Here is a 14,178-nt window from a genome sequence, read left to right on the forward strand (position 1 = left end):
GCAAAAGAAGTCACTCCATACGTCGGCAAGTCATAAGATGAATCAAAAAAAAAGAAAAGTTAATTAAAAAGTTATGAGAAAAAAATGAAATTTTAAAGAGAAACCCAAATAAATTATTTACCTTATTAACATGAGAGACAAACTAAACTACATACTAAGACAAGACACAAGGCATTTTGAAAAAAAAAATAAAAACAAAAAACTCTGTCCCTTGTAGAGTAGCAGCCTTTGGCCGTTTTTGAAGCTTTGAGAATTTCAGGGGATGGCTCCCACTTGAAACATGGCTCAAGGCCTGCTGTTTTAATTGTCATTATTGATGATAAAGTTCCATTCAAGGCCAAACTGTTCTTAGCCTTGGTTTTGTTTAGGCCCACTTACATTTGAGTGGAGCAGTACATCAGGACCCAAACATCACCAGCTTTGCAGTGGTGACGAGTCTCTGGTCCAATCTTGCTCGTGTAACCTGTGGGAAATAAATCACTTACAGTGGAATAAGCTCTTAACTATTTTAGTTTACTTACTTTTCCTTGTAAAGAAAAGCATTGGTGCAGTGTTTCCTCCACTACTCAATAGGCACAAGATCCATTTGTTTGGAACACCAGTCTGTCCCCAGTCTCTGACAGACTGGCGACCTGTCCAGGATGTCTCCTGCCTTTGTCCACAATGGGCCGGGATAGGCTCAGGGAGCCTCGTGACCCAGAAAGGGACAAATTGGGTTTAGAAGATGAATAAATTAATTTTTCTGTTAACTTTTTTCATCTCTGTATTTCAGCAATCACAAACGGGATGGCTGACTATGACTTTTATTTAATAGATCTTAAAAAGATCTCAAAATCACTGTATTTTGTGTATTTCCTGTTCAATGTCAGCGCAGGCTACAAGTAAAAACAGACCACATTTGTCTCTGAAACATATCTTTATGCAATCATGTCCACTGTATCTTATTGTCTGCCTATTTGATCGCTTACAAAAACCAAAATTTGGGAACCAATTGAGCCTATAATTGCCATTATAGGCTGCCATGGCTGATTCACTATTGCTGTGTATTATCACTGTCAGAAATATGCAATAAGCCACAGACTCAAACTGTCCTATCAAGTTTTAAATGGACACACTTCAGCAGCACTCAATGGCTCACAACCCCAGATCTGAATGCTCCACTAAGATCCACCACAAATGGACTCCTGCCTTTACCAGCATTTAAGACCTACTACAATCAGAAATCCTTCTTTTTTGTGTTCACTAAAACCTGGAATGAAATCCAGCAAGCCATCAGGACTCCAACATCCCCAAAAGTATTTAAAAGAACATCTGGAGTTTATTTAAAAAGCAAATACAGCTGCAACCATTGTGGTTATAGGTTGACACCAGTTTTAGGCAGATGTGTGAATGTGTGTGTGGGTGTGTGAGTGTGTGGGGGTGTGTGTGTGTGTGCATGGATGAATGGCACTGAGACTGTAGTAAAGCGCTATATAGGTATTTACCATTTATTTTGCTTTTGTCTGTCGTTTATTCAGCGTACAGATCAGACATAAAGCTGCGATGAAAAGACAGAATGAGACAGGAAAACAACTGTGCTTTTTGTGATATTAATATAAAACTAATACATCATTTGTTTTATGGATGCAGTTTTTGGGAGGATTTTTCCTGTTGGTGTTGCATAAAATTTCCTTTTAATACACAAATAGAAAAACACCAAATATTTATTGTAGTAATCTCAGGTAATATTTAATTTAGTTCCCAAAATTTTATTTATTACTTGGAAATTTTTTATTCACAATAAAAGATTTTTGAAAATCAAACCCTTTTAATTACATTTCACAAATAGATTTGCTTGTATTTTACATCACCTAAATTAATGAAAAGAAAAAATAAAAACAATTTCCACTTTTGTTTATGATAGGCCTTTTACCAGAATTCCCGGTGTTTGATTATTTGTGAGTTCTTTTTTTTTCTGAGAAATAGAAGTGTGGCGGGAGAGCGTGAGAAATCAATCAAATGCATGTGTCTCACAGTGCTTGAGAGTATAGTTTTACATTTTTCTGCAGAATATATGCTTTCCCTCATGTTTAAGGAAACTTCTACAACTTGAATCACTCTTTTACAATGCTGTTGTATTAAATGTATTGTCTAATTTAAAAAAATTACCCTTAAATATGACTTTTCTTGCTCTCCATGTGTCCCCTTCAGAGTGATCAGCAGAGCTCCAGGATTAAAGTTGGTGGTGGAGACGCTCATCACTTCTCTGAAGCCCATTGGCAACATTGTTCTCATCTGCTGTGCATTTTTCATCATTTTTGGGATTCTTGGAGTACAGGTACGGCAGAGCTGTTACATACGCACAATGACACTTAAGCTACATGTTTAAAACACAGCTCTGGGCATGTTGAAAGAGTGTAAAATGTTGAGGTGCTGCAAATCACGGTAATCTTCCTCCAGGGTTTTTCTATAATTCTGGCTGGACATAAACAGCAATTATTAATTTCACCTTATTTGTTAACTTTCCAACAGTTGAAACTTCTGTTACTTGAAAAGAACGGCATCCATATTTCATCACCAAATCCCAGTCCCTGATTGGTCAAACTTTACCTGGTTTATGTTTAAACTAATGCTCAGTGTGTTTTGTACGTAGAGCCAAAAAATTAGACTTAAAAACTTGAACATGATAGTTTTGAACGTGGAAACCCGAAACGCACAAATATGCACATTTACATAGACTTTTTATTGGAAATTGAACAGCCCGCCTTATGTCTCATCCCTTTTAAAACCCACAAACACTTCAAGCTTTATCTCTCTAAAATAAAGCGGCATTTTTCAACTCTTCATTGCTAAAGACCCATCACTGATCCACAAAGTTTTTACCATACTGGAGAAGCCTACACTTGCTTTTTCTGTGTCTAAGATTTCTCTAACAAGATTTTTTGTTTGTTTTATGCTCTCTGCTGGCAGCTGTTTAAAGGAAAGTTCTTCTATTGTCTTGGCCCTGATGTCAAGAACATCACCAACAAATCTGACTGTCTTCAAGCTAATTACAAGTGGGTTCACCATAAGTACAACTTTGACAATCTGGGACAGGTATGCTGCTGTTATGATTTTTTTTTTTTTTCCCAAGAAAAGATTTTTTTTTTAACTACGGTATGTTCTAGAAAATTATATGAAACGTTTTGTTCATCTGCTTTTCAGGCTCTGATGTCTCTGTTTGTCCTGGCCTCCAAGGATGGCTGGGTCAATATAATGTACCACGGCCTGGATGCTGTGGGTGTGGATCAACAGGTATGTGAACGTAAACATGAAAAAGTGGAAATGTTTTGGACACAAATAAACTTTTTCTCCTTTGCATTAAAATAACCACCCAATGTTCTTTCTGTTTCTTTTCATATTTGTTTTTTTCCTTCTCTCATGTAAAACTACATCAAAAACCAAAACCTCCAACGACAGCCGATAACCAACAACAATCCATGGATGCTGCTGTACTTCATCTCTTTCCTCCTCATCGTTAGCTTTTTTGTCCTCAACATGTTTGTTGGGGTGGTGGTGGAAAACTTTCATAAGTGCCGCCAACACCAAGAGGTGGAAGAAGCCAAGAGGCGGGAGGAGAAGCGTCAGCGTCGCATGGAAAAGAAGAGGAGGAGTAAGAGCAACGACCGAGACAGGACAGTGATCAAATATCTATCAGATAAAAGGATAGAGAACATTAAAATTTAAAAATGAAGAGGAAAATATGGAGGAAAAAACTTAAATAATTGTGGAAAAAATGTTTTACAGAAATTGTATCCAATTTGTGTTTTTTAATTCTTTTAGGTTGTTTTTTTTACAGTTAATGGATTTGATGCAGTACCAAATTCCACTGTATTGATAATTGGACCAACACACGTTTCAATTTGAACTTTGTTTCAGTCTCAGCTTTTTAATTTATAGAGCATCTGCTACCATTTTCAGGAAAAGGATCTGAAATGATTTTAGTGTTGAAAACAAACAGGGATTACCTCTGATTTCACATTATATTTTAATATTCCTCAACAAAACACTGGTAATATGGAATATACTTAATTTTAATAGTAATGGAAATAATACAAAAAAATGGATATTCCAACATAAGGGGAAATGCTGCAAAATAAAAGGATTTTCAAAGATAAAATAAAACAAAATATGTTGATGAGAATAATTTTGTTTTTTCTTACATTGTAAACGTACATGAATAAATTAAAATAAAAATTTGTATTAAAATAGCCGTGTTTAAAAATCAAAACCAGGGTCATAAATGTCTGTGTGCATTTCTGCGTCTTTAGGCCACACCTCACTGCACTCCAGGCACATGGTTACAAACTCAGTTGAACATTGCGTTGTAGTTTTTTTTTGTTTTTTAAAAAGGGTAAATATTTGTTTAGATCTGCACTGACACAGAACATGGACTGTTTGGAATACACTTCACTGGAAGAATCTCCACTCTTTCTTTGCAGAGGCCCAGAAGCTTCCCTACTTTGCCAGCTATGGCCAAATGCGTCTGATGATCCACACACTCTGCACAAACCACTATCTGGACCTCATCATCACCTTCATCATTTGCATTAATGTCATCACGATGTCCTTGGAGCACTACAATCAACCTCATGTAAGAGACAAATATTTCTAGAGTGTGCAAAGATTTATGGTTTGCTCTTTTTTTTTAAGGATCTAAGCCCAACTTTTGTTGCAATGGGTAAAACAGAAAGTCTTTCTCTGTGCAACACGGTATGAGTCTGCTTGATCATAAACGTTTTGAAGGCACGTAGATACCGTGAGGAGGCTGTATTATCCCGGCCGCACAGCCTGTGTGATGAGTCACCGTGTCCCACTAAAAAGTGCTGCGATTGCACTTCTGATTTATCGAGGGCCAGTGTCACATGGCTCTTTTGCTGTATGTATCTGTTCATTCGTGCGTGGCAAACAAAGCTTCAGGGTTGATTGCATTTTTTCTGAAAGAGTGAAAAAGTGATTATCTTGAGATAAGATGGCCGTTTGACCTTTAATATGGAGCAAGCTTTCTCAAACTGACCGAGTATCAGATAAATATCACAGGTCCTGGCTGTATTTGTCAGCTGTTGGGCCTGACATTTGGCAGCCTCCCACTTGAAAAAAAAAAAAGCCTTGCTCTATTTATGAAAAGCGGAAACAGCAAGTGAACTGATGTAGCCTCGACAAGCAAAAAAGATCTAGAGCTTTTCACTGTGCAACATTGGAGTATCCTGCTTAAATTTGCAGGAAACATTTGTGGTGCTTTGAAAGCAGAATGCTGTCATTCGGCCTTAGAAAAGTTGATTTTCTTCTATAAGATTTTGTGTTCCCTCTCTGCTGATGGTCCTTCATCAAAGATACAAACACTTTCATGCATTGAAACACGACATCTTCTCCTGTTTCGTTGCAGTCCCTGGATCTCGCCCTCAAGTACTGCAACTATTTCTTCACCTCCACTTTTGTCCTGGAAGCTGTACTCAAACTCATCGCGTTTGGATTCCGTCGCTTCTTCAAGGACAGGTACCATGTGATTCTTTTAACCCTTCTAGATCTCTGGTTAGAGTAAAAAAACATGGTATGAGTCACTTTATTAGCTGTGATTAAAGTTTTGTTACTTTGATTTACAAATTTCTGGCTAAGATGCACCAAAACCTGTAAAATAAACATTTCTTTTAAATCACAGCTGACAACACATTACCTACTACTACTACATTTGCTGCATTGAGATGGTCCTGTGTGACACATGGTGTCTTTTATTTTGAAAGGTAGACATGTGAGCCTTCATCAAAATTTATGAACTATTTTATATTTTGAAATTAGGCTATTTTGTCCGTATGCTTATGTTTTATTCATGCCAAAAACACAATTCTTCATTTACTTTCATCATAATAATAACAATAACATAAAGCAGTGTTTTCTTTTTCTAGAGGGTGAAGTATGACTTTATGGTTCCTACTGGGTTGGTGAGAAATCAACCCAAATGTTGCTCTATATGCTGAAGTCTGCATATCCCTTCTTTGTTTCCAATGAAAAAACATAATCTGGATTATTATATGTTTATTTTATTTTGCATCTTAAAATCTACAATATGTTTCTCTTTTTTTTCCTTCCTGTTCATTCCAGTCGTTTGTCACACTTGTGACGACAAAGGTATTAAACATTAAAGTGCCGATCAGAGCTTTAGGCACAGGCTTTAATCTCCTGACTGAACAGCATGTAATTGTGCCACAAAAAACACTTATTTAGTTCAAAGTGTTGCTGCACAAATCCACATTTTGCTTTGATCAATAAAAATAGAAAGAGGAGCAACAGCTTTAATGCCATCCCGGATTATGAGATGTGCTATAAGGCCTGAGATAGCCTTTGGACATTTTTGATACGGTAATGGGTTCTGCATTTCTAAAAAGCACTAAATATGGAGGCTGTTAAAGAATTGTTCTCTCTTTAGCAATCACCGTCCTTGTTTTTATGTATTTATTTTATGACCAAAATTAGTCAATTTTACAAAATTTTGTTTTGTATTATGGTCTTCCTTACATGGTTGTTATTTTTTTAAAATAAAAGTTATCTATTCTACAAAAAATTAAGCTACACCTCATGCACAACCTCTTCCCATTTTGGGATTGACATCATAATGAACTCACACGACTCTTGACTTACTACACCATTTTATCACGCGTTTAATAAAGACCATAACAGTATGTGTGAGCAGATTGGGGTAAATTCAGAGTATCTTATGATTTAGTACATTAGAGAACCCTTAGAACCAATAATCATAAGTAATAATTTCCTCTGTATGGTTATCAGTCTGCTATGTCAGTCCTTGCTATTACATTTCAAGGCAGAACTCTACATCTTTGCTGGAAATGTTTAGTTCTTGCAAAAACACATTTTTCACGAATCTACTTATTCATATTTTATAGTTTTTAATTCAAGACTTTTCTGCTGAATTTCCGTCTCTGCTTTACATTTCCAAACTTAAGTTATCTTCTTATTTTACAAATGCGTTCGTCTGACCTAGGCAATCAAGAAAACCTGATGTTCAAGAGAAATTATTTCTCATTTAACCTTTTCCTAAAGGTTTAGGTGGTGATTTATTTACCTATATTTGAACACCCACTCCCATTATAATCGTGTTTTTAGTGTTTTTATCATATTGTTGTGGCATTTTGGAGGACATATAAAAAGAAAATCAAGCCAAAAATTACAGTAATGAATATTTCATAATTCAAACCCATTGTGAATCAGGAGCAGACAAACAAATGCAGTTTGAAAAAGATTGTATTTGTGACATAGAAAATACGCTGGGCTGGCCACAACCTGCCTGCTCCATTCCTCCTTAATACACCCACAACCCAAAAAAGTCCTAATTGTACATATTGCATATCATTTTTATGCACAATTTTGCATTGGAAACGGGCTAATAAGTTGGCATAGATGTCAACATTTGTTGTGCAATGTTTGGGGTTCTTGAGTCTACTGGGTCTGTGCTAGGTGGAACCAGCTGGATCTGGCCATCGTGCTCCTGTCAGTGATGGGGATCACACTGGAGGAGATTGAGATCAGTGCTGCCCTGCCCATCAACCCCACTATCATCAGGATCATGAGGGTCCTGAGAATAGCTCGAGGTACACATTGGGAAATGTTCACATGTCCTTTTCTGTATGTCTCAAACAGCAATGATTGATTGGTGTTGTTGAAGTATTGAATGCTAACAGTAGGTGTGTCAAAAATCGTCAATTATTTACTGGTTTCATGGTTTTGCATGAAAGTTAACCACGCCCACCTCTGTTTTTTCATGGTCGCATAGTACTGAAGCTACTGAAGATGGCAACAGGAATGAGAGCGCTGCTGGATACAGTAGTCCAAGCCCTGCCTCAGGTAAAACTGCCCCCTCTGTTACTCTCACACATACAGACCCCCCTCTCCCAAAGAAAAAGTTGACCAGCGTCAGTCAATACTCAGGAGAAGGGGGAGATGGGAGGATATGATTGCTGTAATTTCTGCTGGCCTTTAGATGACTCTGACAGAAGACTAATCAAAGACTGAATCTACATGCACATCCTCATAGTCAGATGGTGCAGAGACTGTCTTATTTTTACATTTCAGCTTGACGCATTTAGACTCCCAATAAAAGCCCGTTGGATGAAAAGGATGTTGTGTATCCGCTTTAGACAAAAATCAAGACTTTACCCAATTAGTATGTCTTTATTAAAAATGTGTGACAGGGCATACAATCGAAGCATGGAATACATCAAATAAATTACAAGGTAAAACAAAAAGTACAATCCCTGAAATAAATGTAAAGTGTCTTTTAATCCAGAAATGGTACGTTGCTTTTATCACTATATCAGTCCAGAAAGTAATGCACCAAAGTTCCTTTTATGTCTGTCAGATCTTGTCAAAATGTCATGGAGGGTTTAAGTCTTTAGTCGTTACTTAATCTTTTGGAAAGTTATTTACTAAGTTTGAAACCAAAACCACAATTTTCCAACTGGATCCGTTTTGGTTTTTCCATTTGTGCTGAACTCATGCTGCAGCCCCCTAATGCAGAGAGCTGCTGCCCTGTAGCTGACTCACCTCTGAAACAGCACACTGTGCAGCCAGGAGAAGAGAGAAGGATTGCTTCTGACTCACCGCATTGCGTTTGCTGCTGGTTACAAAGACTGACAGCTCAACTGGAACCAGCAAAATACAGAGGGCTCAGCTTCTTTTAGCCAAACAATCGATGGGAAAACTCTACTCTGTACACTTTGGAGTCAGTGCTTAAAGTTATGCCTTAGTCACAACTGCCCTACAGTCTGTGGGCAAACCTGTATGAGGCGTGCAGGTGGTCTGCACAAAATAACAAGATTGTAGACCCCTCAATAAGATCGTACGGAGATGATGTTTCTGTGAATTTTTTATATTATTACTATTTTTAAATAGGTGAGACCAGTTGTGGTTCTATACTGAATTACTCCCCAGGCGAGACCCTCCCCAAGTGACGCCCCACCCCATTAGAGTCACAACTGAATTTTGTTCGTCCAACACGTCAAACACTATATAATACATAATATATCGATCTCTAGTTCAAAGAATGAAAATCATCTCATGGTTGCTGTTTTCAAAATAAGCTTCATACATGCAGACTACATACACGCCTTCATGTATGACCTAATTTTGTTGCTTAGGGAAGCAACAAAATCTTTCCATTTCTGATGGTCGCGGGCCAAGGTGTGGTTCCCCATGTGTGTCCAAATTCCTTCAGCTCAGCTTCTACTGTTCTGTGCCAGGTGATCTTCGGCTGTCCTCTTTTTCTTTTTCCATCCGGTGCCCAGTGTAGTGCTGTCTTTATGATCGTGTTTTCTTGACTCTTGAGTACATGTCCAATCCATATCCAGCGTCTTTTGAAGATAATTGTTGACATGTCTTCTTGATTGCTGCAGGACAATAGATTGGAGATCTCTTGTGGCCTGAAAATTCTCAATATCCTCCTCAAATTTCTGGTGTGGAAGATAGAGCGTTTTGTCAAGTCTTGCTGTGTAATTCTCCAGCACCCTGCTCCGTACAGTAACACTGACAGAACACAGCTGTTAAAGAATATCAGTTTGGTCTTGGTGCTGTACTGTGATGACTTCCAAATATTGTTCATGCTGATGAAAATCTTGCTTTGTTAATCCTGTTCTGTATGTCCTTATTACTGTGATGTAGCATTCAAGGTCAAGATCTCTGACTTTTTTGGGTTGATTTTGAGACCGAATTGATCAAAATCCGCTCAACCGGTCAGTCTTGTCCTGCATGTGTCAGTGAATATGAGAGAGCAGTGACAGTTCATCAGGAAAGTCGAGATCCTCGAGGGTGGAAAAGAATGTCCATCTAATGCCAGTTGGTCCAGCTTCAGTCGTGCACCGCATCACCCAGTCTATCACAGGGTTGAAGAGACGAGCTGACATCACACAGCCTTGACAGACTCCAGTTTTCACTTCAAACCAGATGTCAATTCTTCCCACATAGCATCTGTAGTTGTTAAAGAAGCTTCTAATCAGTTGTATCATGTGGGTTGGTACTCCATAAGCACTCAAGATTCGCCACAAGCTGTCTCTGTGCACACTGTCAGAAGCTTTTTCAAAGTCTATGAAGTTAACGAAGAGCTGTTGCTGCCATTCAGCACTCTGTTCTACGATGTTTCTCAGATCAAAAATCTGTTCTGTGCATCTCCTCCCTTTTTTTTAAAACCAGTTTGTACCTTTCTAGTGTGACATTTGCAGTTTCCGATAACCTCTTGATGATTATTGGCCAGGATCTTGCTCGGGATAAACAGAAAGGGTGATACTGTGCCAGTTGTTACAGTTGCTGAGTGTGCCCTTATTTGAAACTTTGATAATTATACCTTTAGCCCATTCTTCTGGTATGCTTGCTGATGTCCAAACGGTCTTGAAAAATGGTTCTGTTGCTGACTCTGGGTCGGTCTTAAACAGCTTTGCATTCAAATTGTCATGACCTGATGCTTTATTGCTTTTCAGTGACTTGATGACTGAAACAATTTCCTCCTTTGTTGGTGGGTCAGTGTTGATGTCCAAGTCTGTCTCTCCTTCTGGATTATCTGTTCCTTTTGGTGGTGAACCTCTGATCAAAACTTCCTGAAAATGTTCAGCGCAGCGTGCGTCTTGTTCTGCTTCTGTTGTGAGAAGCTTGCCCTGTTTGTCTCAAATTGGTGAACTGATTGTAGAGTGGTGTTTTCCACACAGTTGTGGACTAATTCTGTCTACACGCTATACGCGCTCCTGTTGGCTGAGCATGCAGCTGGGCGTGACAGGAGTGCACGCAGCTGCAGGGGGCGCTGATTTGCTGGTTGCAGGCCGTTCCAAACCCTGTGATATAGGAGACAATAAAAAAAACAATAATGGCCCGTTTTCTTTTTTTTTCCTCCAAGCGCTAAGCCGGAGCCCCCTGACTTTAATAACCCCCAAAAAATATGGTGGTTTGAGGTTTCTGGCCATTTGATAAGACATTCCCTTCTAAGATCTATGAATAATTGTCAATTTAGGTTTTTTAGTTTCTTCCCTTTTTTCCACTTCCTGTTTTTCTATCTGTATATCTGCTCCACAGGAAATCTCATATGCAAAGAAAAAACATTCTTGAAACCGTCAAACAAATCCTGAAGTGAAAAAATACTCTCCCCAAACAGAAAGACACGGAGCAAAAACTGCTTAACATGTGCAAATATAATGTCCCTTCTGACCCAGTGACCACCAATAAAGTTCAAGAAACAAAACAGATGTTAAAAAGAGAGTTTTGAATGTGATTGCTCCAGGTTTCTGTTGGTCAGTCCCTAATCAAATAGAGTCTTTTTACTAATTGAAAGTCAAGCTGGGTCTCTGGGTAAATCTGCACATGTGTAGATATTGAAAGAATGTGAACAAAAGACCTTCACCTGCTGACACTTTTAATCCGGCATTATTGCACCATATTTCACAGTTATGATGAAATGGCGAGCTGCCCGTTCTATTTTATTACACCACATGAAATACCGTGGACAGCATTTCTAAAAAGGCCTTTCGGATGTGGACGAACAAAACCGCCGCATGCTCAGTGTGAGAGAATGAGACTGAAAGTTTCTGTGGCACACAGGGACGGATGTCTGTCAGAATAATAAGTAATAAAGATAGAGCACATTCTGAAAACTGTAGAGCTTCTACACCCCGGTAAGAAGTTAATGGGTCCTGTTGGGACTTGGTGATGACCTAATACCAATTTTAATTATTAAAACTCCTATTGCCTATAAGACTTTGTGATATTAAAAGACATTTTCATAGCCCATCTTTTCGAGAAAGTGTGAAATGAGAAAATATTGTACTCATTCTGCTCCTGCGTAGTGATGAAATGGCTGAAGCAAGCCACTTATAATTAACGGCAACATATAGCATATAAGGATGAAGTAGAAAATATCAGAGTAGAATCGAAGATATAGAATAATAAAAACGTAATAATTATTGTTTATTTTTACTGTTTTACAAAGGAAAATGCAAGCAAACAAAATAAAGTTGGAATCAAGTTAAAATTTGGTGTTACTACCTTTGTGCTTTCAAATCAGCACAACTTCTTAAAGGGACTATTTCAAACAGAAAAGGGCTTTGTAAGATTATAAATGTCAACATATTATAAACAGATGCTTATGATCATAAATGTTACAAGAAAAAAAAGATTTAAAAAAAGTTGCACGAGGGTTGAAACCCAGTCCTGAACTCAAACAGAAACTCAAACAGTTGTGTAGGCTGTGTTGCCATATAGAGTCACAGTTTTCCAGAAGTCTAAAAGTCATCTAAAAACCGCCAGGAAACACAAAATAACGCTCCAAAATGTAATCAGTGATTAAGTAGCTAAAATTAGCAGAAATACTCATCCTTTATTTGTTACTTGCCATTATGGTTGAAAGTCCAACTTTGAGACATTTTTAATGACATTAAGTCAACAATTTTGCTGCTAGTCAGAGGAAAACTCCCATCAAACTTCGTTAATGACCACAGATCAGATGTGAGTCCCTCCAACCTTTTTTGTAAATATTAAAAACACTAAGGTTGTTGTCAGGGTTCTGACTTTTTCCTTAATAAAGAGAAGAACCACACAGGAGATGAGAACTTTTGCTAGACTTCTGCAGAAGGAGAATCGGTCTGTGACAGCGTGAACTGTCACAGAGGAGTTCTGCCATCCTAGTGCATGGAGCCTTCTTTTATTGAAAACTGAAGGTTGCAGACAGGAATGTGGGTCATTTAATCAGAAACAACAAGAACATCATATTCTCGTATAATCAGAACTTTTCAGGTCATTGTTTTCTTACTGAAAGATAGAAATGAGACAATCATATTATGGAGATTATAGTGTGCAAGCAAATGATAATTATATAACTGTAACAGTTGTATCCAAATTCCTTCACTAATCACTGCATAGTGCACTATATAATGTATTCACCATTTTGCTGTCCGAATCTACAATTCCGTAATCGAGTGCCCTAGAAATTTCCCAGAAGTCTCTGTGAAAACCGAGTGCGCATCCATGCTCACTAGATCGGCGAATATAGACCACAATAAATTGCGTTTGAACAATTTTTGCAAAAAAATGTGTTTCTGTATATTTTTTTTTATAAACCATCAATGTTTGTATCTTCAGAACACAGTGGATTCATATATAGTTGTCGCAAAACGCTCATATCAATTGGATTTTCACTTTGTGAAGTTTATAACGTAATATTCGCCATTATAAAACAAAAAGAAGTGAGCATGGTGTCCGAATTGCTTTCAAAATCCAGGGCACTAAATAAAGTCCCGCACTAAATAGTTTTTAGTAGTTAGGGATTATGGGAATTTAGACATAGCCTAGGATAGACATAGCCTAGGAAAACAATAAGTAAAGGAAAACAAAAACAAAAGCCTATTGGTAACTTACTATCATCATCAAAAGTAAAAATGTTTCCTGCCTTTTTATTTTTTGTGTATTCAAGTGAAATAAAATTTAAGCAAATGTCCTTGTGAATTGTATTAAAGACCGATTGGATTTTTAAAATCCTTTGTTAATATATTTTTTTAAGTAGCGTATCAATAAAACATTTAAAACAAACTCAAATATCACCTGAGACTACTTCAAAAACTTTTTGGTGTTTTTCTAATTATGTGCAACACCAACAGTAAAAATCCTTTCAAAAATATTTATACATTTATGAACAACAGATCTACTGTTTCTTTATCACAAAAAGCACCTTAGTTTTCCTCATTCCACGTCTTTTTGGAGCAGCTTCATGTCGGATCAGAACACTAAACTAACGTTAGACAAGTGTGAAATATATTAACTCCTAAATGGTAAGTGAGGACATGTAATACAAAATGCCAACAATGCATGAAAAAATAATAAAGCAATATATTATCAGAATGCGCTGAGTAAACTAAAGGCCAAAATTCAACCCAGTTTATATGAGGCTGCGCTCTTTGTGCTGCTTCACCTTGTCTGCGCAATACGTGAACAGGGAATATGCAAAATACACATATTTTAGGTAAAATAGGGATTAAAATTACACATTGTCTTTTGTTTTTAGACAGATTAGTGGACACATATTTAATTTTTTTTAGTGGCTCATGATAGGGAGGATAAAGAGTGTGTGATACTGTCCCACGTGCCTCCCCTGACTGCACTCCCCTGGTTGAAAAGTAT

General features: G+C 37.6%; 1 protein-coding gene across 4 annotated transcripts in view; it reads left to right on the forward strand.

The window, feature by feature from the left end:
• Nucleotides 1-14,178, forward strand: part of cacna1ia (calcium voltage-gated channel subunit alpha1 Ia) — a 213,327-nt gene that overhangs the window by 153,050 nt on the left and 46,099 nt on the right. For all 4 annotated transcript variants that reach the window (XM_023957619.2, XM_078951512.1, XM_078951513.1 and 1 more), the window contains exons 22-29: nt 2,191-2,317; nt 2,950-3,075; nt 3,184-3,273; nt 3,439-3,631; nt 4,461-4,612; nt 5,405-5,514; nt 7,489-7,622; nt 7,805-7,875. In XM_023957619.2, coding sequence (XP_023813387.2) covers nt 2,191-2,317; nt 2,950-3,075; nt 3,184-3,273; nt 3,439-3,631; nt 4,461-4,612; nt 5,405-5,514; nt 7,489-7,622; nt 7,805-7,875 — 1,003 coding nt within the window. The remainder of the gene's footprint in view (nt 1-2,190; nt 2,318-2,949; nt 3,076-3,183; nt 3,274-3,438; nt 3,632-4,460; nt 4,613-5,404; nt 5,515-7,488; nt 7,623-7,804; nt 7,876-14,178) is intronic.

The sequence above is a fragment of the Oryzias latipes genome, chromosome 8 (assembly GCF_053564925.1).
Source record: "Oryzias latipes strain Hd-rR chromosome 8, Olatipes_Hd-rR_3.1".
In the NCBI taxonomy this organism is placed as follows: Eukaryota; Metazoa; Chordata; class Actinopteri; order Beloniformes; family Adrianichthyidae; genus Oryzias; species Oryzias latipes.